Genomic DNA, 27,797 nt, shown 5'->3' with positions numbered 1-27,797 from the left:
TAGCTCTACCGAAGACAATATGTAAAGTCTCGGCTTTTGAAGCAACGAGGCGAACCTTATTTTTCAATGGTCCTTGTTGATGGTTGAGAACATTGAGAACAGACAATCGATTCCTAAGCATTTAAAAACTGACTAGCGAAACTTGTGTGTTTATAGATGAGCGAAGTTAAAAGCGTAATTGATTGATTTGAGAAATTTTGTTCAAATTGGATTTTGTAATCGGATCGAAATTTCCATTGGTACGGGTTGAATAAAGAAAAACAATATTCTTTAACCGACTATGAGAATGCGCCTATGCATGTATCTGGCATCTTTGTACGTAGTTCTTACAACAGGTTAGATCTGTCATGTTTTTATGCTCTTGAAACAAAAGAAATTTCATATATAATATGATATAATTATCTTAAAACTCATATAATTATCAAACTTGCATCATTTGAAATACAATCAACCACATCTGCACAACCAATTTAATAGACTTGATCATGGGCCGTCAATGTATTTTTAGTCTAACATCAGATTGGGCCTTATATGTTTACCAAAAGGCCCAAACGTACTTAAATGATATCTCGACTGAGCTGTCAAATCTTTCTATTTGCGGATCTTCTGGAACAAATCCAATTTTAAATTCGAGCTCAAATTCAAATCGCTCCCCCCCGCTCCATCCGGTGTATTTTGCGGCGGGTCGTCCCAGCAACTCCGTCGAAACCCACTGCGATGGACGGATACGAAGATTGGGAGCTTCGCAACGAGGAAGGCTTCGTGTTCAAGCGAGTGAAGCGAAGCCGTATCTCCGACTCCGGAGAAGCATCCAAACCGGTGGAACCGGAGTTGGATCCGGCGGTGGAGGAGAGGAATCGAAGGATGCGGAAGAAGAGGACACTGGTGAAGCTCAAAAGAAAGTACCAGAGAGAGATGGAGCGGTGGGACATTTTGTCGAACAGCTTCAGTGCTATGCAAGAGAAGGCTGCTCGATTTCAAACGGCGGAGCGGCGGGAAGAGAGGTTAAACGCGAGCGAAACGACGTCGTCTCGAGATTCAGAGCACGGCGGAGAAGAAGCTCCCGAAACGGCGTCGTCTATGCTCGACGAACTTCTTGCTATGGTAATTAGGGTTTGAATTTTACCCATTTGATTAGAAATTAGATCTGTCTTGAAATGGTTATATGCGTGTTTTGTATATTTGATGAAGAATGTTGTTGGTGATGGACTTGTGCAGGCAGAAGCACAAGGAGCGATCGTCAACGATGTCTCAAATCTCTGCGAAGTCGCAGAAAACATATGTAGAGTTGAACAAGAAGAACAAGAGTCATTGTTTGATCTTGCCGTTTGGAGCTCACCAAGGAGTCTTATGGCGTCTCTTTGTGCTGCTGATTAAAACCAAACCATGTATTCTACTTCTCTTTCTGTACATTCTTGTCTTGTTTTCGAGTTGTAGCATATGTCCTGTCTTGTCTTATAGCTTGAACAATGTACTTAGTGTTGTTTTTCTCAAAATGTGAAACACCAAAACAGCTTGAATAACTTTGAAATCAACACTGACTTCATTGTTCAAATGTGTACGAATCTGCATACGTAAACTGGAGCATTGTGGAAATGTAACAGGTTTCAAACAGTCTAACAAGTTGGGAGTTTAGATGATAATTTAAAAAGATTAAGCAACAAGACTGTACATAGTTCCATGTAGAGACAGATACGCAGAAACAACCTGAGTCTTTTGTTTTTATGAATACCTGACGAGAGGAGGAGTTTAATGGTCGTCGTCTTCTTCTGCATCAGATTCCCCTTGAGCTTCTGACTCGTCCCCAATATCCTCCAAAAGCTTATCAACATCAACTCCTAACTCCATCAGTTTCGCCGTTAGCTTCTCCACTTTGCTCTCCTCTTGCCCCAAACATACTAACAAGTCGTTCAACTCGTCTTCGCTCTCTTTCTGAGCTTCCTTTCTCACTTCCTCCTTAATCGCTTCTATATCAGGAAACTCCATCGGATCTTCCCCTCCTTTCAAAGATTTCACCTCCTTCTCGAGATGGTAGTTCGCTTGTTCTAAACTGTTGTATGCGTCCGACAGTCCTTTTAGGTCTGACTCGAGTTTCGCAGCCATGTTCTTGTAATCTGATGCCTCGGACTCCAACTTAGCTTTCTCGGCTTTAACTGTCTCTAGACGCTGAGACGTTTCTTGGAGTTCTCGCCTGATGCTTTCCATCTGAACCTTCTCCATTACTGAACTGGATCTTTGCACTGATCCTTGAGATTCCTCATTCCTCCCAGAGCTGGCTAGGTCTTCTGCCAAAGCAGCGTTCCGAGCAAGAAGATTCTGGAAAAAAAACACAGAAGTCACAACGACAATAAGCTCTTTTTAGGCACAACCATATATATATGAAACAACTAAATTGCATAAGACGAGTTAGGCAAGAAGCCTATACCTGAATCTCCGAGCACTGTTTCTCTATAAAGGCTTTCAAGCGGTTAATGTAGGCTTTCTCATTTTCACCGCTCCTCTGCTCCAAATCCGCCGGTACTACAGCCACCTCGCTCTTCGGCCGGCTGTACACGTCCACGATTCTCTCTCTAATCTTACCTTCAAGGCTCTTCACTAAGCCTGTGAAGCTAGGATCAAACAACGATATGAGCATCGGGTGATCCTCATTCCCTTTATCCATCGCCTTCGCCGTGTCCGCATCCTCAATCTCAGCTTCACTGGGCGTGGCTGTTCTTGTCAACGGTTTATGACCCTCTCGAGGTGCCTCGGAGGAAGAGAAGATGAAGCTGCTCTGCATCTCTTCGAACTTCGAGAAGTATGTTGTGAGACCCATCTTCTGGCTCACAGCATCAACTACAGCAAAAGCGTCTTTGCCATTCTCATTTGATTTATTGTAGATGACGCATTCTCCCAGTAGAATAGACGCCAAGCCCCTTATGCAAACTGTTGCAGCCGGGTTTGCTACCAGCTCGAGTAGATACGTTAGGTGGTGGCGTGAATCTAAAAAGCACTGAACTGCAGCTGGGCAATCAACGGTCCATGTGACGAGCAGTTTTAAAATGATCTGTTGAATGTATGATTTCCCCATTGTGCTTGATTTATCTTTGCTTTTCATGGAAGAAGCAACCGCCAGGTATCTGACGATCCTCTGAAAGAGAGTCTCTGGAGTTCCCATGGAAGGTACATGTGATTCAAGTACTATTTTCAAAGCCTGTTGGGTTACCGAGATAGTTAGCCAACGGAGGGACAAAAAGTTCGATGTGCAGAAGAATCTAAAGTATAAAACTATGGTGGGATGGAATCATTACCTTTTCCTTGCACTGAATGTTGTCCTTCAAAACATGAGAAAGAATGCTCGCAGCTCTGCAACATGTCTGTTTCAAATAAATAGATTCAGTTACGGAAGACACGCACAAAATAATATTCAACAGAGAGACAAGAAAGTTTACCTCAAGATCACCATCTGTTTCGCCAGAACAAATGCCTCGTAATAACATACTGACATGAATATAAACTTCCAATAAGTTTTGATACAAGAGAATTAACTTAAAATTGCAATGAGAGTAAAACTGTGAAAGCTGCAAGAAAAAAAAGAAAAGAAGCTGACACCTTCCAAATGACATGTTAACATCATCTTCTAGAGGATCTCTGGTTCTTGGATGTGGTTGGGGTATTAAAGTCGAAGCTAGCATTGTCTGACCCTCCCGATTTTTCTGAAATCGTTTAGAGAATATGATTATGAAATAATGATAATAATCTGCAAGCTCACACTAGACTATGAAATAAGAATATATAACACAAAAGTTCCAAACCTCACAGAAGGTCTTGAAAACATAATCAGCTGCAACGAACTCTTGAATACTAGATGTCTGTAAGATGATCCGGAGAATAGAATTGAGAGCAGGTTCTACTTGCCGGTCTTCACCAAGAACTTTGCTAGCAAGGATATCACGGTTCTTGGGATGTCCATCAACCAGATCTCCAATGCATTTAAATGTCTAGCAGCAAAGTATCACAAAGTAAAAGACCTATTAGAAACTTAAGCTTACTGTAACAAGAAAATAAACAGCTATGAGAAAACTTGGACTTCAGCCAACTGCTCAGCAGTTCCCTTGATAATACATTAACGATCACATTGATGTTATTACAAAACAAGGTTCAACAGTAAAATTCTATAATTTATCGTCATTGCAATAATCAAAATAACTTTTGATAGAGAACGGAATTGGAATAATAACAAGAAAGGACAGAGAATTTGACTAAAGAAGATCCCTTACCATGCAGCGAACAGCAACAGGCGCCCATTGGCTTTCAACACCCAACATCAGTAGGTAATCTAGCAGTTTTTTCTGTTAATGTACCAAATACGATATGATAAGAAACATATTTGATTCGGTCAAGAATGAGGAACCACAACATTTGTATATCTAAACAAACCTGAACTAAAACCGTTCTATTTGCCAGCTTGTTTGAATCTTTGCCAGGGTCCGAATCTGCACCTCCCATGATCAGCATATTGATTGTCTCCAGTGCACTAAGTAGATTAACAGTCTACTGGGATTTTGTTCATTCAAAAGGACAAAGATTAACGAATTTGCACGAGCTAGTAGAATCAATCAAAAATGGGAGAATCACTCGATAATCTAACCTTTTGCTGGGTGAATTTATATGTGATCCCTCGAAGTTTTAGAACTGAAATGATCGGTTCAAAACCCATGGTCTCCCTTAGTAGTATCTGTACAGTGTCAAATATAAGCCTATGTGCAGACCTAATAAAGGAATCAGAAAAATTAAGAACAGAAACAGTGTTTCGAGACCTGGTTTGATGAACTGCTGCGAAGAAGATTGTTCAGCAACTCCAGACAGTCCTGTAAAGAAAGAACATTATTAGTTCAAATGCTTGGACAAGGAATTTGAACTTGCGAATACGCAGGCAATCCTAATGCATTAGAAATGCTAGCAAAAAAAGTTCAGGAAGACAACATATGGAAGTACAAGTGCCAATAAAGTTTAGTCCAAAATCAGAGAAAGAGCTTCGTTTTTTTCGTTTCAAATGCCAAAATCTTGACAGAATAAAAGTGCTATAATATATTTAAAAAGAGATACTGGTCACCTGTACAACCACATCGCCATCTGAACCCCCTTCCTCCTTGATGATGCTAAAGATCTTTTCAAATGCACCTTCAAAGACAACAATTTTTTGGATCTCCTACAAGTAGTTAATCAGATTTAATGGCTACTTCAACCCAAAGCACCAGAAAGAAACAATTACAAATATAAGCTGGTGATCTCACCTCTGCCTCACGCGTCAAGTGCGTAAGAAGTAACAAAGCCTCGTTCCGGATAACCTGCAAGGAAAACACCACAAAATTAAGTTCACAAATTATGATATTTACCATCCCACAACCTCCTATTTTGAGGGTAGTTGAAGGATAAATATACACTAACCAACACCAACATTAAATATATGCAAGATAGAGTTAACTGTTACCTCCCTATCCATTAGCATATCCATGAGTCGAGTTATGCCACGCGGAGTGGTCAGAATAGCTTCCTGCAACCTGAAGAGAGAGTCAGGAGAAGTATATACAGCATAAAGATAGAGAGATGGCACACAGAAAGGATATGTACCTGTTTTGAGAATTCATAAGAAGAGCTGTCAAAATCTGAAGAGTGTAGTATCGAACATAAAAATCTTCTTCCTCCTGCCATACCACCAAGGGCAACAAACCATACGCACGCATAAGAAAATTAACAAAACAGAAATATATTTTTCAAAAATATGGAGTAACTCGAACCAGCAAACTCAAAAGAAGAGTGATATTTTCAGCTTCACGGGAGAGCAAATCGGAATTCATAAGAGCTGCATGAGCTTCAGTTTTCTGTGCCCTTGCATGATCGATTGGCGTCAGAGCGCCAAGAAGAGTTTCTAAGGCACCTCGAACCTGGATAGACAACAAAACAGTAAGTTAAAGCATGGCATAGCACAGTCAGATCAACAAGAAGTTCGATAACAAACTCTGGATAGTCCCACAGAAAAAGAAAAAGACATATACAAGTGAAAATTTCATAGTAAAGACTCATGCTAACATAATGAAATCTTTAAAACGTTTCCTTGTTTCCACCTCCTTTCCTATTGATTTTTCTCCTGGACTGATGGACCTACGCTATTCTACTCTCCCAAAACTACTTTTTGAGAAAGCAAAAAAAAAATCAGTATTTTTCAAACTGTGCTCCAACCAATATTGCCACATTTTCCATAAAGTGAAGGAAAGAGGGTCCGTAATGAAATAAGGACAAACAGCAATCTGCACAGCCTAAGCAAGAAACAAAAGACAGATTGAAAAGGAAGATGCAGTACCATTTCAACATCATCCCGTTGGTCCTTTAGGATGCCTACTATCACAGGAAATCCTGAAATTACAGCATGTCAATTTGTAATTCTAGATTTGAGCTCACAATCAGTCAGACGCATATTCAGCAAAAACAAAAAAAGGAAAGACACTTACCGGATGCCCCGAAAGCTAACTGAGCAGCATTACTTTCAGCAACAACAGATTGAAGTTCTACAATAGCATTTCTCCTATCGTCAGGCAAGGTACCATTACTAATGCGATCCAGCAGGCGTTGAATGTAACTACACCAAATAAAAAAATCAAATCCCCATTCAAAACAATTTGACAATACAGACAAGCCATGCTACAGATGACTCCCGCACTGAAATAAAAGAATTTGTTGTATTCTCCCTACTCGTAGTATATAATAGAGAATAAAACGTACCTGTCTTCATTAGAAGATGGATTGTCTCCAAAAACAAGCCCAACAACCCCCTGTACAACAGCTCAAACAAGTTAAAAACAAGCATAAACACCCAAAAATAAAAAACAGTGACGCTGCTTTTTAAAGTAGCATAAAACAAGTCAAGAACAAGAAGATGGTAAGAAGCTCTCTTGCCACCTTCGTAATTAATTCACACTAGTAACAATCACTCTCCCCCACCAAAACCTTATCCAAATTGACACAGAGCCAATGCAAAAAACAGACTCCTCTAGAAGTCTACCGCAATTAGCAAAACCCAGAACCAGAAGAAGCCAATGTGAAAACATGCATTCAACATCGATCAGATTCACCCGATATTTGAACAGCTGAAAGAAACTCGAAACTAAACAACACAATCAAATATTGGAAAACAATCACCTTATAACGCGATGCCAAATCCATTATCTCGATTAATCACCTGAAACAACAAAATTTCAGAAATTTCCAAAAAAAAAAAAAAGCAGCAATAATGCAGAGTAATGGGGAAAGCAGACTACAAAACCCTAGAAACTGACAATGGACGAGTTTCGGACAGCTTACAGGCTATGGTCGTACGGACAGGATCAGACAAAAGGAAGATGAATCCTCCCAGTTAGTGAAACAGCAACAGATCTCTCTCTCTCCCTCTCTCTCTCTCAGGTTCCTTCTCGTTTCACCTGACCGATCTGTTCAAGCAAAGTCAGAAAACTAATAAACCGTCCGATCGTCGCGATTTGAGATTTAATTTTCTCTATAATTGGGGGAAGAGGGGGTAGATGATGTATTGTACTCCCGCCCGCACCGGATTCTACCTCCTAATCGAGCCATGTGGACCATATAGATTAGAGGATGCTCAAATATGGGCCTATTTTACTCCGATGGGCTTTATGTTTCTATTGTTCAACTACCTCAATTTAGCTAGCTGCCTAGCACATAAGATAAATATCTATTTCGGTTAGATGATAATGGAGTGATGGATTAGATTTAAACTAATTATAGAGTAATGATGTTATTTATTACTAGTGAATATTGTTTCTGGTTGCTTTCATTATCCTATTTTATTGAATTTAACTTTTTTTTAATTAGTCATTTGGCATTCTTGTGAATTGATTATCAACATTTTTTTTTTTTTTTTTTTGAATGAATGCTAAATTTTATTCATCAAAAAAAACCTTGTTACAACTTAAGTTGCTATAACACAAACTACACCATCCTTTCTATTGTTATTTACATTCTAGTTTCAAACCAAAACTGAAGAATTGTTTCTCTTCCCTTTACTCCTTTAGATCTCATCAGACTTAGCTTGTTGCGCACTCCTTTGTCAATAAACTTCTTCAACTTCGATAATGGTAGTGGCTTCTCACCATGTCTGATCCTATTTCTTTCTCTCCATATAGTATGAATACTAGCCTGCAAAGCATAGCGAATACAGAACAAACTATTCTTCTCTCGAGAACCCTCTGAAATCAATGCGACAATCTCAGACCAGACTCTTGTGTAAGAGATCCCCAAGATACCTTTGGTGAGATGTTCCCAAATTTGTTCTGTGAATGAACACTCATAGAACAAATGATTTCTAGTTTCTGCAGCTCCTTTACACAGAACACACGTTGTATCAATCCCTTGACTCCATTTTGAGACTCTGTCCAGAGTAGATAATCTATCCAGAATTGCAAGCCAGCTCATAAAAGTAAATTTTTGATTGGCATGTGAGAACCAAATACCTTTAGCCCAAGCACAAACAGGTTTGGATTCACGTGTTAGTAACCACGTCTCCTGGGTAGAGAACTTCGGTTTGAACCCAGACTTCCTTCTCCAAAGAGACACATCCTTCTTATTACTACTAATTTTTCCTTTTATATTCTCAAGCTCCACCTCCATATCATTCAACTCCACACTTCTATGCCTTCTCCTTCGACGAGTAGTAACTGCAGCTTCCTCCAATGTAGCCTCTCTTCTAATTCCCATATCAATTATGCCTCTATCACCCAGTCTATCAATTAAGACTCCATGACTCGACCAGTGATCATACCAGTATGAGATATGCCTTCCATTCCCTACATCTTTCCTGTGAAAAGTCTTTGCCAACTCCCTTAATTTGAGCATTTTCCTCCACATCCAAGAACCATTCTGAGAATTTCCTTTCACTTGCCAGAAGCTTTTCCCTTTCAAAAGATTATCTTTTATCCATCGACCCCAAAGCGAATCCTCTGAGATCATTCTCCAGATTAATTTCAAACCATACACCAGATTAACCTCCTTAAGATTACGTATTTCCAGACCTCCTTCACTTCTCAACTTACAGATATCTACCCAAGCCACTTTCGCACCCGTAGACTTGAGTTCTGGGCCAGACCAAAGAAAAGCAGAACAGAGTTGCTCTACCTCCTTTAAACACTTACTCGGGAGTCTAAAGACTGTGGCCCAAAAATTCACAATACTCATCAGTACCGATCTTATCAGTTGAAGACGACCCGCAAACGATAGGAACCTACAAGTCCACGTGCTTATCTTGCTTCTTATTTTTTCAACCAATGGAATGTAGTCCTGCTTCCTCATTACCTTGGTCATGAGAGGGAGACCAAGGTAACGAACAGGTAGATTTCCTTCAGCGAAGGGGATGTCCTGCAAAATTCTACTTCTTTCATCACTAGACACACCCGCCATATAGACTGTAGATTTCTCTATACTGATACTCAATCCTGACCAAATAGCAAACTCATCAAATACTGATAAAGCTCCCACTACAGACTCCTTTGTGCCCTCCACAAAAATCATCAAGTCATCTGCAAAGCAGAGATGAGTGAGAGATAATGTTTTGCACCTTGGATGGAATTGAAACTTCTTGTCTCTTGCAGCTTTGTCAATCTTATGGGAAAGCACATTCATACAAAGAACAAATAAGTAAGGAGAGAGCGAACACCCTTGCCGCAGACCCCTCTTACTCTGAAAATAGCCCGCTAACTCTCCATTTACTTGTACTGAGAAGGAAGGCGTTGTAATGCATAATCTTATCCAGTGAATAAATTTCTCCGGTACTCCCACTGCTGCCAAGCTTGCCAGCACAAAACTCCATTGGACCGAATCAAACGCCTTTGAAATGTCAATCTTCATCAAACATCTTGGTGATATGTCTTCTTTGTGGTAATCTTTAACAAGTTCTGACGCAAGAAGCACATTTTCCATCAATAGTCTCCCTTTGACAAATGCAGATTGATTTTCAGTTACTAGTCGCGGCAGGAGCAACTTCAAACGATTAGCTAGAATCTTCGATACTACTTTATAGAGTACATTGCAGCAAGCTATTGGACGGTAATCTCTCATCTCCATTGAATCTGTCTTCTTGGGAATCAATGCCAATATCGTCGAGTTAACCCCCTTTGGCAAGAAACCATATCTGAACACTGACTGTATTGCCACTGTGAAGTCCTCAGCTAATACAGACCATGTAGCCTTGAAGAATTCGCAAGGAAATCCATCTGGACCTGGTGACTTATTAGGAGGCATATCAAATAGCACTTTACGAATTTCTTCCTCCGTTACCTCAGCTTCTAACATTCTACATTCTCCCAAAGTACAGCGAAAGTCTATAAGATCTCTCAGCTCTTCTTCCGTAGCACCTTGATAGCTATCAGGAATCTTATTCAAGAAATCCATTTAGGATGATTGTATGTATATATCTATTAATTTGTAACGAAATAAATTATTCGTATTTATGCGTATAAGTAAAAACACGTGTTTCAGAGGTTAAATGTTACATGCGAATCATATGCGCTCAGAATTTGAAATCTTCCTATGTAAATCTATGATTCCTGTATGGTTAGCTCCAAAGCTGATTTGTTTGAATCAATATAATAAAACATGGTGTTTGCCGCAGAAAAAAAAATCTCTAGTTCGTGAATTAGGCATCCACATTTGAAAAGAACATGTTAAATAGTGGATAAAATGGTTCAAACGTTATTGTTTTGATTCGTTATTTTAGTCACTTAACTTGTCTCCAAACAATTCCCACACCACGTAACTATTCAAATATAAGCGCCACTTGTAGAGTTGACATATAAAATGTGATACAATGCGTCACTCAACTAGCTACCATGGTCAATAAAATTCGATGGTCAGAAAACAAGATTTGAATTGAACCAATCAAATAAAAGATGAAGTTTAAACTATGCACTCGCTTACATGAATAGTATTCAATAAAAACAAAATAGTGTGTATTAGTGTGTATATATATGACAATGATCGATACATTAACACGTCCTTAGCAATGAAGGCTCGGAAGAGAAAAAAAAAGAAACCTAATTTGAAACTTGTGTTTACCTTTGGCACGTAAACTTTATCTCTATTATTACGTACTTGTATATCCAGATGCGGCGTTTTATTCGTTATCAGTCCATAGTATGGGTGTCATTGGTGGTCGGACATAAAAAAAAAATTAAAAACTGTTTTATCTATATGATTCATCCGGTTTAATTTGTATCAACGTATTTGAGCTTTATATGCAATATATTATATATATATATTGCATATAAAATTATTTTTAAAAATGTATTACATCCCTTTACTGTTACATATTTTTTGGTAGATTATCAACTCAAAAAATTGGTATCCACATAGACTTGGTTTTTGTTTGTATTTTAACGTGAAAATATTTTTTCATATGTAATATGAAATCGCTAGAAATAAACCTTACAAGTTTTCTGATTAAGAAATATATTTTACAACCTGATAATTTCCTATATATAACCTATTTTGAAATTAAATGTTAAGAGTCTTGCGTGAAACTTTTGAAGAAACATTGTTTTAGCTTGTTACATGAGTGCAAGGCCAATTCAGCTTCCACAGCTAGAAGGAAAGTTCAAAAGTTTTGATTCTTTTTTGACGCCAACCGTTGTAAATAAAACAATGGTAACAAAAACAATCACAACTAATGTTGAAACGGGAATAAAAGAATATGCTTTGAAAGTGAAGTCTCCAAATAAATCCAATATGAGTGGTATACATCGATGAGGGATGAGGCATGTTCATCGCACGTCTTCGAGACTCTTTATTATTATTAATCAAAACCAAAAACATACAATTTCAAAAATAATAAAATAGAGAGTTACATCATCCACATACATGTGTGCATGTGTATACATGTAATTGGATTATTAGATGGATTCTATGCTTTATTTCATTAGGTCATAAGCGACGACAAGATGGCACATGTCGTTTGCACATATTCAACTTTAATTAAGAACTGATACCACACAAATATGTGTGAAGTTCAGTTTGGTGGCTTTTCATATTCGTATCCTCGTCTACATAATGACAAGATCCGTTTAGTATAAATGTCCCATGTATACACATCAATTAATCAATTGTTATTTTTTTGCAAGATAAGTTAATATGTTTCGATACGATGTATATTTCTGATTAACTAAATCTGTTTAAACATGGGTTCAGATAACAAAAATACACTTATTGTTGTAAATGTTTTCACGGATCAAAGCCTTGGCATGATCACATCAAGAGCAAATTTGTAACCAAACCGATCGTCTACAGTTAATGGATGTTTGATGTCCGCTTACTCAGCATGTTGGTCCACTCTATAAGATGATTGGTGTATTTAATTTTTCGTAGGTTAAAAAAATATTTATTAATCATATAATCACCGTATGACATTTTTATTTTTTGGTCGTACTTACACGAAAATCATTCATTTTTCACTATTTTTTTCCGATAGAGTTCTTTTGGAATAAGTGACAAAAATTGTAGTTTGATAACATAGGCAAATAATTATTAAAAAAAATTAAGCATACCATATATCATAAATTTAGATGTTATAAAATCGCATTTTGTCATTACAAGTGAATCCACCTAAGACGAGAGTTGTGTCTGGTCTGAAGAAAAACGGAGATCTATGTCGTGTGTTTTGTGGTTAAAACCTTAAGAAACGCAAAAAGAGAAACTGTTTGTCCGTCACTCATAATGCGGTGGCACTTGCCGTTATATTCACATACATCAGCAGCAACGCAAACGAAAACGTCGAGTCACGTTTTGGAACGCCCACGCGTCAAAACTAACTTTAAACCGTAGGATTATTTCTTAATCCGGCGGTTTAACGCGTTACTTTAAAAATCTGTAAGCGCTGAAACTGACTGTTTCTTCATTCGAATCCCTTTTTCTAAAAAAGAAAACCTCCGATAAAAAGTATTTAATTATTAAAATTTCCTGTGGAGAGAAATTTAAAGGAAAATCGAGTGACATTAATTTGCGCCTCTTGTCTCTTTGGGATTTACAGAGATTCCCATTCCTTAAAAGGCTCTCCTATTTTTCTATTTTCTTTCTTCTATATTGAGATTGGAAAATAAAAAGTAGGTTTGCCTTTTTCGTCGATTTATTTTCTGTTTCTCTGTGGCTTATTTAGTTTGGGGGATTAATCGATTTCGTGGCGTGAAGAACATTAGACGAAGACGAATCCTCTATCTCTCTGTTGTTCTCTCCGCAGTCAAAATCATGTCCGATGGTTATTACAATTCGAAGAAGACCGATGATATCTGCGACGATGTTTGTGGACAGGTTTGTTTTATCTCTATCCTTTTTAAAATTTTCGAAATTACGTTTCTTTTCGAAAAAAAGTTTGTCTTTTTGAAATCGAGTCGTTTCCGACAAATCCGCCGTGCACGACATCATTGTTCTGGTTTTGTAATCCTGTCGGAACGGAACAATTTAATCGCAAGAGAGCCCTTTTATTCTGCAGATCAAAATTCACAGTTTTAATTTTTCAAACCTGATTCCTTGATCATGAAAGCTCTCGATTTTTGTATCTATAATTTAAATTATTTTTTAATTCGCCAGATTGTTTCTGTTGCTTCAAAAAGATTTGATTTTTCTTTCTTGAGTTTCATTGTTCTGTGAAGGTTGTTTATTTTTGGTTTATTTTTTATTCAGCAGGGATCTAAAGCAGGAGCAACAATCTCACGCCTCAAATGCGTCCTCCGAGGCTTCGACGTAAGAACGCTCCTATGCCTCTTCATCCTCGTGCCATTCGCCATCTTCGCAATCTACCTCCACGGCCAGAAGCTCACTTACTTCTTCAGACCCCTCTGGGAATCCCCTCCAAAGCCCTTCCACACCATCCCTCACTACCACACCGAGAACGCAACGATGCAATCTCTCTGCTCCCTCCACGGCTGGGGAGTCAGAGACTCACCTCGCCGCGTTTACGACGCCGTCCTCTTCAGCAACGAGAAAGATCTCTTGACAGTCCGCTGGAAAGAGCTCTACCCTTATGTGACTCAGTTCGTCCTCCTCGAGTCAAACTCCACCTTCACCGGTTTGCCTAAACCGTTTGTCTTCAAAAGCAACAAGGAACAGTTCAGCTTCGTGGAGGAGCGGCTGACGTACGGGAACATCGGAGGACGGTTTAGAAAAGGAGAGAATCCTTTCGTTGAAGAGGCGTTTCAGCGTGTTGCGTTGGATAAGCTTCTTAGAATCGCTGGCATTGAAGAGGATGATTTGTTGATTATGTCTGATGTTGATGAGATCCCCAGCGCTCACACCATCAACCTCTTGAGATGGTGTGACGATATCCCTCCGGTCCTTCACCTCCAGCTTAAGAATTATTTATACTCTTTCGAGTACTACGTCGATAGCAAGAGCTGGAGAGCTTCTATACACCGTTACAACCCAGGGAAGACTCGGTACGCGCATTTTCGACAGAGCGATGTGATGTTATCTGACTCTGGATGGCACTGCAGCTTCTGTTTCCGTTATATAAATGATTTTGTGTTCAAGATGAAGGCTTACAGTCACTCGGACCGTGTGAGGTTCTCTCATTACCTGAATCCTGTTAGGATTCAAGATGTTATATGCAAAGGGACTGATTTGTTTGACATGTTGCCTGAGGAGTACACTTTCAAGGAGATGATTGGTAAAATGGGACCTGTGCCTCGTTCTTATTCAGCTGTTCATCTGCCTTCTTACCTGCTGGAGAACGCTGAGAAGTATAAATACTTGTTACCTGGTAACTGCGTGAGAGAAAGACAGACTGGGTGAAAGTGTTCTTGTCTTTAGTCTTAGTTAGGCTTCAGAGGCATTTATTGATCACTCTAAGGCACAGTCTTTTTGACCAAAAGAAGAGAGAAGTTAAAGCATGATTTGCATATAACCACCCAAATGCTGGACTCAGTTTGGTGAGTTCTGAAGAAGTTTTGCATCAGTTTCTTTTGATACAAGAGGGTTTGTGAGAAAAAGAGAGAGCTTACTTTGAGTTAAAACTGCACAACACTTCCCAGGTTTTTTCAACAATGGGGAAAAATGTTGGCTGATTTAGTAGTATAGGATGTTTCAGGATCCATTTGTTTATATATTAGTAAAACTGCACAACTCTTCGGTTTTTTGTTCTGGTTATATCAGTAATTATTCATTCTTATTCATTTTCAATCTATCTATCTATCAAGTCTTCTTCTTGGCTGTGACATCAACATAAGCTTGTCTTGTCTGCAAAAAGTTTTGTTCTTTTCAAGTTTAAGCTGTGTGTATTGATTGTGTTGCTGCCAGATTCTGTGTTGTATCTTTCTTTAAGGGTAAAGCAATACAGAGAAGATGATGTTCGATTACTTGAATGCCAGCTTAGAAATGAATCAAAGAAACAGAAAGGAAGCCTTTGCTTTCAAGTTTAAAACTTAAAAAATGTTATCTTAAGAAGGAATCTTGTACTCATCTAATCACCATGTGTCTCTGTTATTTATGAAACTGCTTTGAACAGATTCCCCTTTGACTTCTAAGGGAAGGAGGTTACCTTGTGGAATACGTATGGTGTGATAAAGCTAATCTCAAAAGTCGACTTTAACAACTTCGTAACGCAATCAGGAGAAAGAAACAAAAACATAGAAAGTACTAGCTTTGCCTGAAATTACAGATCATCATAACTTGCCACCGCAAAACCAGAACTCGAATTTCAACTACAGCAAAAAAACGAATTACCTAAATTCTTTTTATCCAAAATAACTAATATTATCTGAATTATCTAATATTTTTATTCGAAAACCTGATTTTTATATTAAACCTAAAAATACAAATTATTTGATTTTTAATATGAATTAACCAAAAACCGAACCAAATTGATTTAAACTTATATTGGATTGTAGCTAGTCTTCAATTTTGTTACATGAACTAAAAACCAAAATGTTCAAACCGAAACCGAATTGGATTTCTCAATATCCGAACGGATTCTATATATCTAAGAAAAAAAGAAAGAAATAAATCAAACGGATGAAATGCAGTGACCATAGCTTTGTCTTCCAGTGAATCATACAAACCAAAGCCAACAATAGAACCTCAGCTTTCAATATTCAGACCAGAGTTTAACATCTTTCAGTTCTCATTTAATAATCAGAAACCAAGGATGACAAATAAAAATGATCAGAAACTCTGTGACCTCATGTTCCTCATTTTCTAATCACTATCCCAATCCTCATCCCTTTGTGTTCCACTCTTGCTCTTCGAATTGTTGTCACTGAATCTTGGTTGTTTAGCTGCGGATATTGTCCTGTTTTCACCTTCATCTTCATCGCTGCTCGAAATATAATTAGCAGGTGCTGCATCTTCTTCATCTCCTGAATCCCACATTGTGTTATCAAGATCACTCAACACATCTTCATCACTCCTCACACGAGGTCGAGGATCATGGCTTCTTCTCACAAAATCCTGTCCCTGTCTTCTTGTATTTGATCTTGGCCTATCAAACCTCTTTGGGATCTCATCATCATCCTCGGAATCCAATTGATCACTGTCATTATCATCATCATCATCATCACTATCGTTGGATCTCCTCTGGTTACGTGTATCCCTCTCATTTCTTCTAAAGCCATGACTTGAGTCTCCATAGCTACGCATCTCAGGTCCTCTGCTTCTTCCTGCAAACTCCTCACGGTTCCAATACCTGATTCTACCAGATTCCTCTTGCTCCGCAGCCTCCTCTTCCTCCCACTCCTTGTCTGCCGCCTCTTCTATCTCAGCTATGAATCTGTCTAGCTCCTCCTGGTCACTATCTTCATCAGCCGGTTCTGTTTCTTCTGTATTCACCACACTAGTCCCTCTTTCTGATTGTTTATCTCCGTGGAAGACATATGGACTTCCTTCTTTTTTATCGATTGCATTGAAGAACGTTGAGGCCACTCTGTGGATGCTAGCCATTGCAACAGGATCTTCGGGGTTAACACCCATTCTCCTTAGCTGCTGTTCTGTTTTCTTGATGTTCAGCTTCTGAGACTCAAGTGCTTGTTCAAATCTCGCTTTAAACAAAGCCTGCAAAAACATAGATACTTTGTTCATACCATACCACTAAAAATATCTGTTAGAGCAAGCCACACTACAATACAATGATTTATAAATCGGTCTATGCAGCACCTAAGTGTCCGCCTAATCAGCAAATCAGACCTAAACTAAACAATTTTTCTAAACCGATTTACAAAAAAAAAATCGGTTTAGATGCTCAAAATCGATCTAGGCGCCCGCCTAATCAAAATTCTATGTCTAACAGCCGCCTATTGATTTCTTGAACATTGATACATGTCGTTAAGAAACAATGTCCTAACCTGAATAGTCTAGATCAATTAAACTCTAAATGGCAAGTTTATACAGCTTTTTACCTTGCGTTTTGTGAGGGTGTTGACAGGGATAAGGTTCTTTGGCTGCCTGTAGTTTCTACCACGGAACATAATAATAGTCTTCACGTTATGTATATTAATGACAACCCCACCGCTAAGTCTAGCTATCATGGTCGCCATCTCTTTAATCTTCTCCTTTGGGAAGTTATCGCAGCAAACCTGCACCGTCTCATGAAACTTCCAGTGCATATGCATGTTTTGAACCACTCCTCCAAAGACTCCACGAACACCAACAGGGACGTAGTTTTTATTCTTGAAACCGATTTTCTTGAACGCTTGAATCTGCTCCGGTGTGAAAAGCTCAGGATCATGAACAGGAGATGGCAGCTCAGGGAGATCGTACTTCTTGAGCTTTTGCAACAGAAGCGCAACTTTCTTCTTCGCCTAACACACACGATAGCAATTTAAACATCAGCAACTTAAGTCCATACTTAGGCCTGGGCACCGAAGAGCCGAACCAAGAAAAATTGGAATAGAAACCGAACCATATTTTATAAATATCCGCACGGATCCTATATCTTTTGAAACCGAAAAACCCGACTATAATAAGAATTTTATAAATATCCGTACGGATCATATATCTTTGGAAACAAAAAACCAAAACTAAACCAAATTTTAAAAATATTTCTATATCTTTGGAACCGAAAAACCAAATTTTAAAAATATCATATATCTTTGAAACAAAAAACCAAAACTAAACCAATTTTTTTAACTATCTGCACGGATCATATATCTCTAGAAAACTGAACTGAGAACCGAATGGGAACATGGAAAGTACCTACAGGAACCACACTTCTAAGTTCTAACTCAACACAATCTCAAACCAACTCATAGTAAGCAAAATCAAACATAAAGTTTCAAACTTTGAACAGATACAAATGCTAGTAGCTCAATACAAAAGAGAATGATATTTATATTTACCCTTTTGAGGTTGTAGATGAGTCTTTCTTCATCAGTCATGAGCTTCTTCTTCAACTTCTTAGCTCTCCTAATCTCTCTCAACGTCTTACCAGACTCTTTCCTCATCCTACTCTCAACTTTACTCCTCATGCTCCTTCCTCTCGACGTCGACATAGCTCGAGACCATCCCTTCAAGACTTGATGCATCAATGAACTGGAGTTGCCAGGCTGAAGCATCACATTGCTTGTAACCGGACTCGACGACAAAACCAGATTCCTTCAAAAAAATCAAAACCCAATAATCCATAAGCAAAACGATTTCTCCAAAAATGGGTTTTATAGATTCCGTAAATATTATATCAAAAAAATCATTTGGGGTTAAAAGATTATAACTTTGAGATGGCTATTTAGCTAATAGGATCAGGGTTTAGGAGTCTGAGATTTACCTGGAGGAATCTGATTGAAGGAGAGACGATAAAGACCATTTACAAGTTCTCGAGCAATGTCGCGAGAGACTCCTCGTCGTCAACATTTGGCCAAGCTAGTGTCCGAAAGGAGACCTTGAGGGTTTTAGAAGACACACGATCCTAAACCTTTAAGTTTATCCTTCTTTTATTTTGACTTTGGAAATCGAACAACAAAGTCGTTGTAGTATAGTGGTAAGTATTCCCGCCTGTCACGCGGGTGACCCGGGTTCGATCCCCGGCAACGGCGTTATTTTTTTTATTTTTACACTTTCTTGAAATTTAGTCACTCCTCACTACAGATATACACAAGAAAGCAAAAACATATAGGTTCAGAGAATAATTTTCAATTGGGACACGAAGGCACGAACAATAAAGTTTTATCTCGTTACTGTGATGATCTAAGTTCTTTGCTATTTATCGTTTCCATACAACAAACAAACACTTCACCTCTCCGTTTCCTTTACACAATTACAACCGATATCTTATATAGTATCCATCACCATCATCTATGAGCAGCAGAAGAAGAAGCTTCCTTTCGTTTCTTTCTCCGACGAATCAGCAGCGTTAACTTTCTGACCTGAGCCATCTTTGTCTCTGACGTTCATCAGCGAACAAGTTCCTGGAGAGTCCGGTGAGAAAACCACGTTTTCCGACGAGAAAACACGTCTCACCGGAGGAGGAACGATCTGCGGAGGAGAAACAGTGGAGAGGTAACGGAGGAGCATTTGTATTATCTCAGTGAAGTTTGGCCGTTCGTTTGGATCTTCTTTCCAGCATGATGTCACTATCAGCCCTAGCTCCCCTGGTAAATCCTCCGCACTAGGCCTCAAGTTCTATAACAGAGACAAAACTAGCTTCAGGTTCTTGCCCAATAAAGGATTTGATTAGAACAAGAAGCTCTCAAATAAGTAAAGATCAAATGAAACCGAATTAAACCGATGGTTATATGATCGGTTTAACTGGATTGGAAGCTTAAGTGGTTTAGTTTATACCTTGAAGGCAGCGGCATAGGCTGCTTGTAGATTAGACATGCCTTCAAATGGTAACTTGTTGAGGATGAGTTCCCACAAGACGATGGCGAAGCTGTAAGCATCTACTTTATGGTTATAGTGTTTCTTCTCTCCATGTCTTAATGTAACCGTACTGTATAGCTGTTTCATACATTCAATGGAGATTTCTTATTAAGATCAATGTTCTAAAAATCGGTCTAGGCACCCGCCTATTCGGCAAATCGAAACAATTTTTGTTGAATATTGGTGTAGACGAGGCGCCCGCATAATCAATAATCCTATATAAAGCGCATAATTACCGCTTAACTATTTCTTGAATATTGATTAAGACAAAACGCAAACAAATGTTTTCTCTTTGATGGTTTAGTAGTAAGATAGTTAGTTAGTTAGTTAGTTACCTCAGGGGCCATCCAACGGTATGTACCGGTCTCTGCGGTCATCATTTCGGTTAATGATTCTTCTCTAGCTAAACCGAAATCAGCGAGTTTTACGGTCTTATGATCCGCAGATAAGATCAAATTCTCTGCAAACCAAACACAATAAGATTTATTATACGTTTTGTTTCCATATATTATATGCTTTTTACAAAGATGCAGTTTGATTACCTGGTTTGAGATCGCGGTGAATGATTCCATGAGAATGCAAACATTCCATCGCACGAGCAATGTCAAGAGCAAACGCTACAGCCAAACGTATATCTAAACGTTTAGGCCGCAAGCTGACTAGATATTTACGTAATGTACCGCCTAGTAGAAGCTCGGTGACTATAACCATCATAGGTTCTTTGCACGCTCCAATGAACTATGTATAACAAAAGATTTAAATGATACTAATTTTAGACAAATGAAGAGAGGGTTGAGGGAATAAGAAAAGGGCAAAACCTTGACTAAGTTCTTGTGCTGGACTTTGGACAACATAGCGATCTCTCTAGCGAACCGGCTGTCTCTTTTAGCAATCTCTTCAGGGGACTCTCCTCTTTTGATAATCTTAATAGCCACTGTTTGGTTTCTATACCTAAAACAAATAAGATACAGTTTTCAATCAAATGAAACACTCCTAGACCAGAATAGATAGTTTTAAAGCCGAAACAGAGTTCTTACAAAAGGTATGTGTTGTAAAAGCAATGATTAGGGATTAAAAAAGAGACAAATCTTTGTACTTTTAGTTTTTAACACTTTACTGTGTGGAGGATCATAAAGTTTTTAGAAGTCAAAAGCCTTACTTTCCCTCATAAACTTTGGCATGAGCACCTTCGCCGATCTTGGGACCAACAAAGAGATGACGAGGATCAACCAGCCATTTAGGATCCAATTCAAACCCTTCGTTTGAGTAAAACCCACTTGCAGATCCCATTCTTTTTCTCCAGACAAAGAACACTGATTATATGTTTCAGACACAAAAACCCTAACTAGATAGATGGAGATAGTTACCAGAGTTGGAGTCTTTTTGATTGGTTAAACATGACAGGTTGAGTAAAAAACTGGAATTGGAATATGAAACTGTACAATCGGATTAGAGAGAACAAAGATGCTTTTTTTAGATTCTCAATAAGTAGAGAGGATGATGACACAGAAGAATAAAGAGAAAACCCAGAGGAACAAAAAAAACTATAAATCGTTTTGGTTTGTGTAATAAATGGAAAATAAAAAAAAATTAAATCTGCACGGGAGAGATGGGAATATAGGAGAGCGACAGAGAGATGGAGATGGAGAAGAAGTATGGAGGAACTGAAGTTGACACTTTGAACTGAAGGAAGGAAGGAAGGAAGGAGAAGAAAAAAAAAGACACAACTAGATGGAGATTTGGTCAGAGTTTGATGATTCGTGTTCGTTTGGGTTAAAGATTTTTTAGAGGAAATTAAAAAAAAAGTTTCTTTTTTTTAATTAATGGCTTTTCAGAATATAATTAAGAAAAAAAAAGGATTAAAGAAATCGAAAGTGGTTTGCTTTTTCCGCGTAGGCGTCAGTGAGGAGAAAACACTTGCAGACGCGGATGCACCACCAGCCACGAGTCCTTTTCAACCTCTTTTCTTTTTGTTTCTTTTTATAAAGTTTTTGTATAGAAGAAGAGCATACATGATAACTAAAAAGAACTAAAAGAACATACATTTGATCCGTACTATATATGTTAATTTTTTTTGCTAAATCTATAATGTATTCGATTTTGCACCGTGTCTATTCAATTCGTTGAATTTTGTTGGATACTGGTTAAATTATGCATGAGTAATTTTACCACTAGCAAACAAATGAAAGTATGTTTTTTTATGGTCGATTGTCAGCTTTCGGTAAACCCCATACCAAAAAATTATACGATGCTGGTTGACAATTTTGACTTTAATATGGATCCTAAGACTTTTAATTTTGGGAGGGGCAACGTTATCTTAAAAGGACAATAATGTGGGCTTGATAGAATAGCTTTCGAAATGATGAATGATTGAGAGAATCCTCCCAAAACTTTTCAACGCTTAAATAAATGGAAAATATACAATGTAACTAGTTTAGAGTATTAGGGATTGGGAATGATTACCTGACCAGGTTTTGCTGGTGAGGGAAGGAGAAGTCTCAGTTGATATCAAACATAATTATTGGATCTTTGACCATTGTCATAACTTATGCATAATCTGCATTCTCCATATGCCAATTAGAAAAGAAATTTAATAAGAGTTATATATATTCTATATATATGAACTGTGCATTGTTGCACAAAAGACTGAACTGACTGCAATTGTGCTTTCGAACGAATACCTTATCCAATAAATCACATAAGTCACGAAAAGATGTATGGCAATGACATAATGACACTCTATACAGTAGCATTTTTTTTCTTGACTTGGCGTACGTATTAAGTCAAGTTGATTTAACTTGAAGTTAGTAATGACATAATGACACTCTATACACTCGATATCATGTAACTTTTTTTGCTTAGCCGATTTTAACATTACTAACTTCGAAAAATAGATTACAGTGTAAGTTAGTTCCGAATAAAAGTTGATTACTGAGCCAAAGATTGCGTGGTAAGTGGGTTGTTGGAGCTAACTTTGGTTGGATTTACATGAATTCTAGATCCCCTTGTGTCATTTTCTTTGTTTCTTTCTTCACATTTTTGACCAAAACTGAAAAGTGTCAGTAGAAAATCTCGTCGGTGAGGTAACAGCCCAAAAGAAGGAGATAGGTGGGATCCATTTACTTACGCCACGACCGTGTCCTTCTGTACTTTCCAGTGTCTTTTTTTTTCTCTTTATCAGTTTTTATTATTATTTAGAACATTTGTTTCTTTGTTATCATAAGAAAAATGAGTGCTCTAAAAATTGGTCTAGGCAGCAGCAAGCTAGATTTCAAAGAAACAACTAGATATTAATCCGCACATCCGTGCGGATATATTTCTATTTTTAAATTAATATTTAAAATATAAAATATGTAATAAAGATATATATCTAATATCAATTTTATGTATATAATTTTTATTTTGAAATTTTTTATTTTTTGAAATTTGTTTGATGATATTGTACAAATCATATATCAATGAAGTATTTTTGTTTATTTATTTAAAATGTAACATGAATATTAATAGTTTAATTTAAAAAATTAGTTTTATATGAATTAATAAAAAATTATTAGCTTCTTTGTTTAGAAATTTTTATTCTCGAGATGTTTTTATGTGAATAAATTAAATTATTTTTGTTATATTTTAAAATATTATTTTATTTAATATATTATATTTCAGTTTAGTTTTTTATTTTTACTAAAAATATCAACATAAAATGTTACAACCAATAAAATATTATTTATTTTGTTTTATATAAAAAATTAATTTGATAATTTAAAAAAATTGGGCTATACTATTTAATTTCAAAATTAGTTACTGGAATATATAAAGGGCAATTGTCAATAATAGCACTTTTTGAAGTTTATGTCTCAAAAATAGCACTAGAAGGAGAAAGTCACAAAAATGACATTCATTAAAGGGTAAAATATCCCTAATACCCTTGGTTTAAAATTAAATAAACAAACAAAAATAAATAAAAATAAATAAAATAAAAATAAAAAAATAAAAATAAAAATAAAAAAAGATAAAAAATAATAATTTTTTTATAGTTTCAGATTACATGTTTTCAGATTCGAAATTTTTATAATTTTTTTTTTAAATTTTTGTTTTTGTTTTTGTTTTTTTCAAATTTTCTTTTTATAATTTAAAAATACTTTTTGAAACTGTTTTTTAAATTTTTATTTTTTTATTTTAGTATTTATTTTTTATAAAATTTTAAACCCTAATTCCAAAACCCCACCCCTTAACTCTAAACCCTAAAGTTTGGATTAATTAACCCAAGGGGTATAAGTGTATATTTACCTCTTTAATGAAACCTATTTTTGTGACTTTGAGCCTTGAGTGCTACTTTGGGAACAAAAACTTGGTTTAGTGCTATTTTAGTCTTTTTCTCATATATAAAATATGGTCTATATTAAATATGATAAAGAGTCAAATGATAATTAGATGTATATTATTTTTGTTAGGAGAATATCATATATGAGTAATTTTAGGATGTTTAGTTAAATTTCTAATGAATGGTCTAACATAGACTTGTGTATGGTAGATAAAAAATAGGACTCTATTTTAATAGAGTAGATTTTTCTTGAACATTTAAAAAAAAATTGCTTAGAGACTCAAAAAATCGGCTTAGACATTCATCTAATCAAACATTCTCTTATAAAATGTCTAATTACGCCCTAACAATTTTTTGAACATTAAAAAAATTGATTGAGATGACATTACTAAAAAATTAAGAGGGAGATTAGTAAATCTATAACAGCTAGTTTGTATCCATAATCGCATATACACTAGAAGAAACTGATATATCCATGTCTAATTCGATTTATACAGCCAATTAAACCGATTCGTTTAAAGCCAAAACGAAAACACATAAAATCAGGAGGAAAATGCCATATATATTTATTCAAAGGCAGTGTATACATGCCATTCCTGTATTACCAAACCGATATAACCCAGCAGACCAAATGATGGTTAAGTGGTTTCAAGAGATCATATTACCTCCATATTTTTCTTTTCCTTTACTTCTATAATATGGCTACCAAAAATAAAGTCTCATACTTGTTGTAACCTCTTCTTGTAGTGTCATCGAGCAGTGTGGTTTCTTAACCTGATTTCCTGTAAATGCTGTAAGCCACGGCTATGGTTGCTACAGCCCCGACTGCGGCAGCTCCCAACAGAAGCTCTTCTTTCTCAATTGATCTGAACCAGTTCTTCTTCACGGATCCTTCTTTCTTGACTGGTTCTGGAGTTTGCTCCTGGCAACATGAAACCCCGTTTGCACCTTGGCAACAACCTCCTGTGAATCCCTTATTCTCCACTTGTACGCCGTTTCCGTTTGGAATTTTATGCTTATCCTCTTTTACAGCTTCCTCACCCTCGGGTATCAGTCCCATCTTCCCCCTGAAGCAGAATAATACAGATATTAAAAACTGAAACAAAGCTTTGAGTGAACCTTCACAAGCTAAAGTAAGTGACTGAAGAATTATGAGCTTCCTAGTTCAGCAAAAAAAAACCTCAGCCAAAGTACACATTACATGTTACCCTTTGCTGTCTATAAGGAGAAACTTGTTCACTGTGATTCTAGCAATTCCTTGCAGTATCATACTGGCTAGACATAATACGGACTTGCAATTCTCACTAGCAAACAAAAGTTTTCTCAAAAAGCATTATCGGTTTCAACACGACGAAGGTATACATCTAGTGCAAAGTTTACAAGCATGGATGTAAGATATAAAACTTTATACCATATACACGAGGAAATGTAAAGCTGATTTAACTGAGACATATCTGCAACAAGCTGGAAACAAGAAAACAAACCTGGAAAGGTTTTGTATGATTTCTCCTTTTGCAATATGCTGATCAAGCATTGCAGGCACGTCATCAGGAGTCACATAGCCATACCTACATAGTAGCAAGATCGTTCGAAGATGCATAAGATCCCCTGTTATAGTTCAATTTCTTCTCTGACTTATAAAAGACATTTTCTCACCAGTGACCAGAAACATTTCCAGCTGAATCAGGGCTGAAGACAATCAAATTTCCAGCATACTTGTGCCCACCGATATGAGAACACGGCATAACGAAGATTTTCCCAGAGAGTCCACGCGAGCCAATCTCCTGGTCAAACTTCTCCATAAGAGCTGGTCCACAAACACCACATCTCTTGTCCCGGCTTCCATGAGCACACACAAACACAAAGGAACCTGATAACTCTTCCTGAACCCCAGAGGTCCACGGTTTCCCATTAACAAGCACATCTTCCACAAAAGCATCCACATCAGTCTCCTTAATCGCCCTAAGAGAAAGTAAGTGTACAAAGGATGAGAACCAAAATGGCTACAAGATCCATAAACTATTATCAACAGCCTGATCTGAAACTAACTTATCCAATCTCAAGTTTAACACCATCATCTGAGTATCTACAGTTTCTACATCAATCAATGGTGACAGTCCATACAAATCGAACAATCAAACATGAATTCGAATCAACAAATCTCCATCCGATTCATCTTAATCGCCCTAAGAGAAAGAAACAACGACGATTGCTAATTAAAGTGATCAAGAACGTAAGTGCACATCAACAGAATGATCAGAAACTAGCTTCTCAGATCTAATCTCGAGCTCAACACCATCATCTCTACAATTAAAAGACCTAGAATCTAAGTAGCTACAGTTTCTAAATCAATCAATCCTAACGGTCCATAGAAATCGAACTACCAAGCTGAGAATCGAAACTCACTTGTATCTGATCATCTCAGGGAAAATCAACACATCTCCATCCGATTCACCTCCACCACACACCGTCAAGTTCGTCTAACAACAACACAACGCTTCAACAATCAGCAGCTACGGAAAACGAATCTCAAAACGGTTAGTGTATATACCTTAACAGCGAAATCAGCTCTACGATCCTTGAAAGACTTAGCGAAACGCTGCGGAAGACCTTCGGCTTCGACGCGAGGAAGCCAGGTCTCGTGACTCTTGTAGCAGAGGAAAACGTGGCGACCGTACGGAGCAACGGAGCCGGCGAGTGTGCCGGTGTACATCTCCTGCCGTTTAAATCCGTAGAGTTCGTCGTCTGAGACCGGTGCAGCGTTAACGTTGTTCTCTACTTCCGCCATCGAAGAGTAGTTTAGGGTTTTGCAGAAGTAGAGAGGAGATTTGAAGAAGCCAAGGGATCGAAATTTCGTTATCATTTATATTTACGAAAATAAAGAAAAGTTTCGTTTATATTCGTGTAATCTTAACAACCGTCGCTTCCATCCCCACGCAGATTGGGCCTGAAATTAAAATGACTGGTTGGTGATATAAGCATTGTACCTACCACATCTCACCGTCTTTCGTTTGCTAACCTACCTACCACTTTACTCGTCCGTCAAACTGCGTTAGTGACTGACGATTACTTTAGTTAGACCAATACTCTTGATTATTTTTTTATCAGTTAAAGAGTATTAAATCCGTTTTGCATGCTAATTGTCTGACTATAACCCGGACAGTTGTTTTTTCACAAAAATATATTCTACTTTAGAAATAAATTTAAGAAGTTTTTTTACTGGTTTTGTATCTATATTTTCACATTTCCTCTTTTTTTAAAAAAAATATTTCTTTGATAAAAAAAAATTAATTGAAAAGAAATCTTGCCACAAATATCTTTCGATTAAAGCGATGGTGCATAGTAGTAAGCAAATCAAAAGGAATGTGAAGAAGGAATGGTTGATTTCCAATCTCATTTGGTTTCTAGAGTACCCCCATATCCACCAAACTGATGTATTGTGGATCAATCTTGGACCGATGTGTGGACTCAAATGGTTAATGTAGGCAAATCAAAGACGTTGTATCAGTGGAGTTAAGGCGAGTACACAGAACCTCTACTCCTTTAGGTAACTTGTGATATGTGTATTAATTACATCGATTCAGATTGCGACAGATAAAAA

At 37.3% G+C, this 27,797-nt stretch overlaps 6 protein-coding genes and 1 non-coding gene across 10 annotated transcripts; 3 read left to right on the top strand and 4 right to left on the bottom strand.

The window, feature by feature from the left end:
* Positions 1-575: 575 nt before the first annotated feature.
* On the top strand, positions 576-1,632 carry LOC103875210. Of its 2 annotated transcripts, XM_009153704.3 has the most exons (3): positions 576-1,104; positions 1,219-1,388; positions 1,605-1,632. In XM_009153704.3, the coding sequence occupies exons 1-2, from the start codon at positions 718-720 to the stop codon at positions 1,375-1,377; spliced, it is 546 nt and encodes a 181-aa protein (XP_009151952.1). In that variant the 5' UTR covers positions 576-717; the 3' UTR covers positions 1,378-1,388; positions 1,605-1,632. The 2 variants fall into 2 exon arrangements, with proteins under 2 accessions (XP_009151952.1, XP_009151951.1); XM_009153703.3 differs by lacking the exon at positions 1,605-1,632 and having other exon boundaries at positions 579-1,104; positions 1,219-1,535.
* LOC103875209 (golgin candidate 6) lies at positions 1,516-7,566 on the bottom strand. Of its 2 annotated transcripts, XM_009153702.3 has the most exons (20): positions 7,342-7,566; positions 7,180-7,219; positions 6,763-6,812; positions 6,492-6,619; positions 6,344-6,396; positions 5,781-5,927; positions 5,614-5,687; positions 5,474-5,543; positions 5,277-5,330; positions 5,096-5,191; positions 4,800-4,850; positions 4,631-4,717; positions 4,420-4,533; positions 4,260-4,331; positions 3,795-3,980; positions 3,592-3,695; positions 3,432-3,480; positions 3,291-3,356; positions 2,426-3,193; positions 1,516-2,316 (listed from the first exon to the last, which is right to left on the bottom strand). In XM_009153702.3, the coding sequence occupies exons 2-20, from the start codon at positions 7,201-7,203 to the stop codon at positions 1,750-1,752; spliced, it is 2,760 nt and encodes a 919-aa protein (XP_009151950.1). In that variant the 5' UTR covers positions 7,204-7,219; positions 7,342-7,566; the 3' UTR covers positions 1,516-1,749. The 2 variants fall into 2 exon arrangements, with proteins under 2 accessions (XP_009151950.1, XP_033129840.1); XM_033273949.1 differs by having other exon boundaries at positions 3,291-3,480; positions 7,340-7,565.
* A 5,420-nt stretch (positions 7,567-12,986) lies between these two features.
* LOC103875208 (beta-1,4-mannosyl-glycoprotein 4-beta-N-acetylglucosaminyltransferase) lies at positions 12,987-15,214 on the top strand. 2 transcript variants are annotated; one of them, XM_009153701.3, is made up of 2 exons: positions 12,987-13,344; positions 13,720-15,214. In XM_009153701.3, exons 1-2 carry the CDS (start codon positions 13,282-13,284, stop codon positions 14,821-14,823), a joined length of 1,167 nt encoding a protein of 388 aa, XP_009151949.1. In that variant the 5' UTR covers positions 12,987-13,281; the 3' UTR covers positions 14,824-15,214. The 2 variants fall into 2 exon arrangements, with proteins under 2 accessions (XP_009151949.1, XP_009151948.1); XM_009153700.3 differs by having other exon boundaries at positions 13,029-13,344; positions 13,717-15,214.
* Positions 15,215-16,052: 838 nt separating this feature from the next.
* Positions 16,053-19,312, bottom strand: LOC103875207 (CRM-domain containing factor CFM9, mitochondrial). The gene is made up of 4 exons (XM_009153698.3): positions 18,785-19,312; positions 18,360-18,615; positions 17,421-17,822; positions 16,053-17,076 (listed from the first exon to the last, which is right to left on the bottom strand). The coding sequence occupies exons 1-4, from the start codon at positions 18,868-18,870 to the stop codon at positions 16,225-16,227; spliced, it is 1,596 nt and encodes a 531-aa protein (XP_009151946.1). The 5' UTR covers positions 18,871-19,312; the 3' UTR covers positions 16,053-16,224.
* Positions 18,981-19,052, top strand: TRNAD-GUC. Its single transcript has one exon. It is a non-coding gene; the product is annotated as a tRNA-Asp (tRNA).
* On the bottom strand, positions 19,312-21,695 carry LOC103875206 (serine/threonine-protein kinase STY13). Its single transcript, XM_018659998.2, has 6 exons — positions 21,038-21,695; positions 20,697-20,829; positions 20,421-20,616; positions 20,214-20,338; positions 19,798-19,956; positions 19,312-19,638 (listed from the first exon to the last, which is right to left on the bottom strand). The coding sequence occupies exons 1-6, from the start codon at positions 21,166-21,168 to the stop codon at positions 19,312-19,314; spliced, it is 1,071 nt and encodes a 356-aa protein (XP_018515514.1). The 5' UTR covers positions 21,169-21,695.
* Positions 21,696-24,614: 2,919 nt separating this feature from the next.
* On the bottom strand, positions 24,615-27,081 carry LOC103875204. Its single transcript, XM_009153695.3, has 5 exons — positions 26,748-27,081; positions 26,603-26,676; positions 25,853-26,158; positions 25,681-25,764; positions 24,615-25,263 (listed from the first exon to the last, which is right to left on the bottom strand). The coding sequence occupies exons 1-5, from the start codon at positions 27,057-27,059 to the stop codon at positions 24,966-24,968; spliced, it is 1,074 nt and encodes a 357-aa protein (XP_009151943.2). The 5' UTR covers positions 27,060-27,081; the 3' UTR covers positions 24,615-24,965.
* Between the last annotated feature and the right edge of the window lie 716 nt (positions 27,082-27,797).

The sequence above is a fragment of the Brassica rapa genome, chromosome A06 (assembly GCF_000309985.2).
Source record: "Brassica rapa cultivar Chiifu-401-42 chromosome A06, CAAS_Brap_v3.01, whole genome shotgun sequence".
NCBI lineage: Eukaryota > Viridiplantae > Streptophyta > Magnoliopsida > Brassicales > Brassicaceae > Brassica > Brassica rapa.
This window is presented reverse-complemented; position numbering and strand designations above follow the sequence as displayed.

What these genes read in the sequence shown, in the direction of transcription:
- LOC103875210 (XM_009153704.3), top strand. Translation starts at nt 718, where the DNA reads ATGGACGGATACGAAGATTGGGAGCTTCGCAACGAGGAAGGCTTCGTG. An exon ending in TCGACGAACTTCTTGCTATG is followed by an intron (nt 1,105 to 1,218) that starts GTAATTAGGGTT and finishes GGACTTGTGCAG; the next exon opens with GCAGAAGCACAAGGAGCGAT.
- LOC103875209 (XM_033273949.1), bottom strand. Translation starts at nt 7,203, where the DNA reads ATGGATTTGGCATCGCGTTATAAG. An exon ending in ATTTGGCATCGCGTTATAAG is followed by an intron (nt 6,813 to 7,179) that starts GTGATTGTTTTC and finishes GCTGTTGTACAG; the next exon opens with GGGGTTGTTGGGCTTGTTTT. An exon ending in ATAGAACGGTTTTAGTTCAG is followed by an intron (nt 4,332 to 4,419) that starts GTTTGTTTAGAT and finishes GTACATTAACAG; the next exon opens with AAAAAACTGCTAGATTACCT.
- LOC103875208 (XM_009153700.3), top strand. Translation starts at nt 13,282, where the DNA reads ATGTCCGATGGTTATTACAATTCGAAGAAGACCGATGATATCTGCGAC. An exon ending in GCGACGATGTTTGTGGACAG is followed by an intron (nt 13,345 to 13,716) that starts GTTTGTTTTATC and finishes TTTTTTATTCAG; the next exon opens with CAGGGATCTAAAGCAGGAGC.
- LOC103875207 (XM_009153698.3), bottom strand. Translation starts at nt 18,870, where the DNA reads ATGTTGACGACGAGGAGTCTCTCGCGACATTGCTCGAGAACTTGTAAA. An exon ending in TCATCTACAACCTCAAAAGG is followed by an intron (nt 17,823 to 18,359) that starts GTAAATATAAAT and finishes CGTGTGTGTTAG; the next exon opens with GCGAAGAAGAAAGTTGCGCT. An exon ending in ACACCCTCACAAAACGCAAG is followed by an intron (nt 17,077 to 17,420) that starts GTAAAAAGCTGT and finishes ATGTTTTTGCAG; the next exon opens with GCTTTGTTTAAAGCGAGATT.
- LOC103875206 (XM_018659998.2), bottom strand. Translation starts at nt 21,168, where the DNA reads ATGGGATCTGCAAGTGGGTTTTACTCAAACGAAGGGTTTGAATTGGAT. An exon ending in GCCAAAGTTTATGAGGGAAA is followed by an intron (nt 20,830 to 21,037) that starts GTAAGGCTTTTG and finishes TATTTGTTTTAG; the next exon opens with GTATAGAAACCAAACAGTGG. An exon ending in AGCACAAGAACTTAGTCAAG is followed by an intron (nt 20,617 to 20,696) that starts GTTTTGCCCTTT and finishes TGTTATACATAG; the next exon opens with TTCATTGGAGCGTGCAAAGA.
- LOC103875204 (XM_009153695.3), bottom strand. Translation starts at nt 27,059, where the DNA reads ATGATAACGAAATTTCGATCCCTTGGCTTCTTCAAATCTCCTCTCTAC. An exon ending in GAGCTGATTTCGCTGTTAAG is followed by an intron (nt 26,677 to 26,747) that starts GTATATACACTA and finishes TGTTGTTGTTAG; the next exon opens with ACGAACTTGACGGTGTGTGG. An exon ending in ATCATACAAAACCTTTCCAG is followed by an intron (nt 25,264 to 25,680) that starts GTTTGTTTTCTT and finishes ATTCTGCTTCAG; the next exon opens with GGGGAAGATGGGACTGATAC.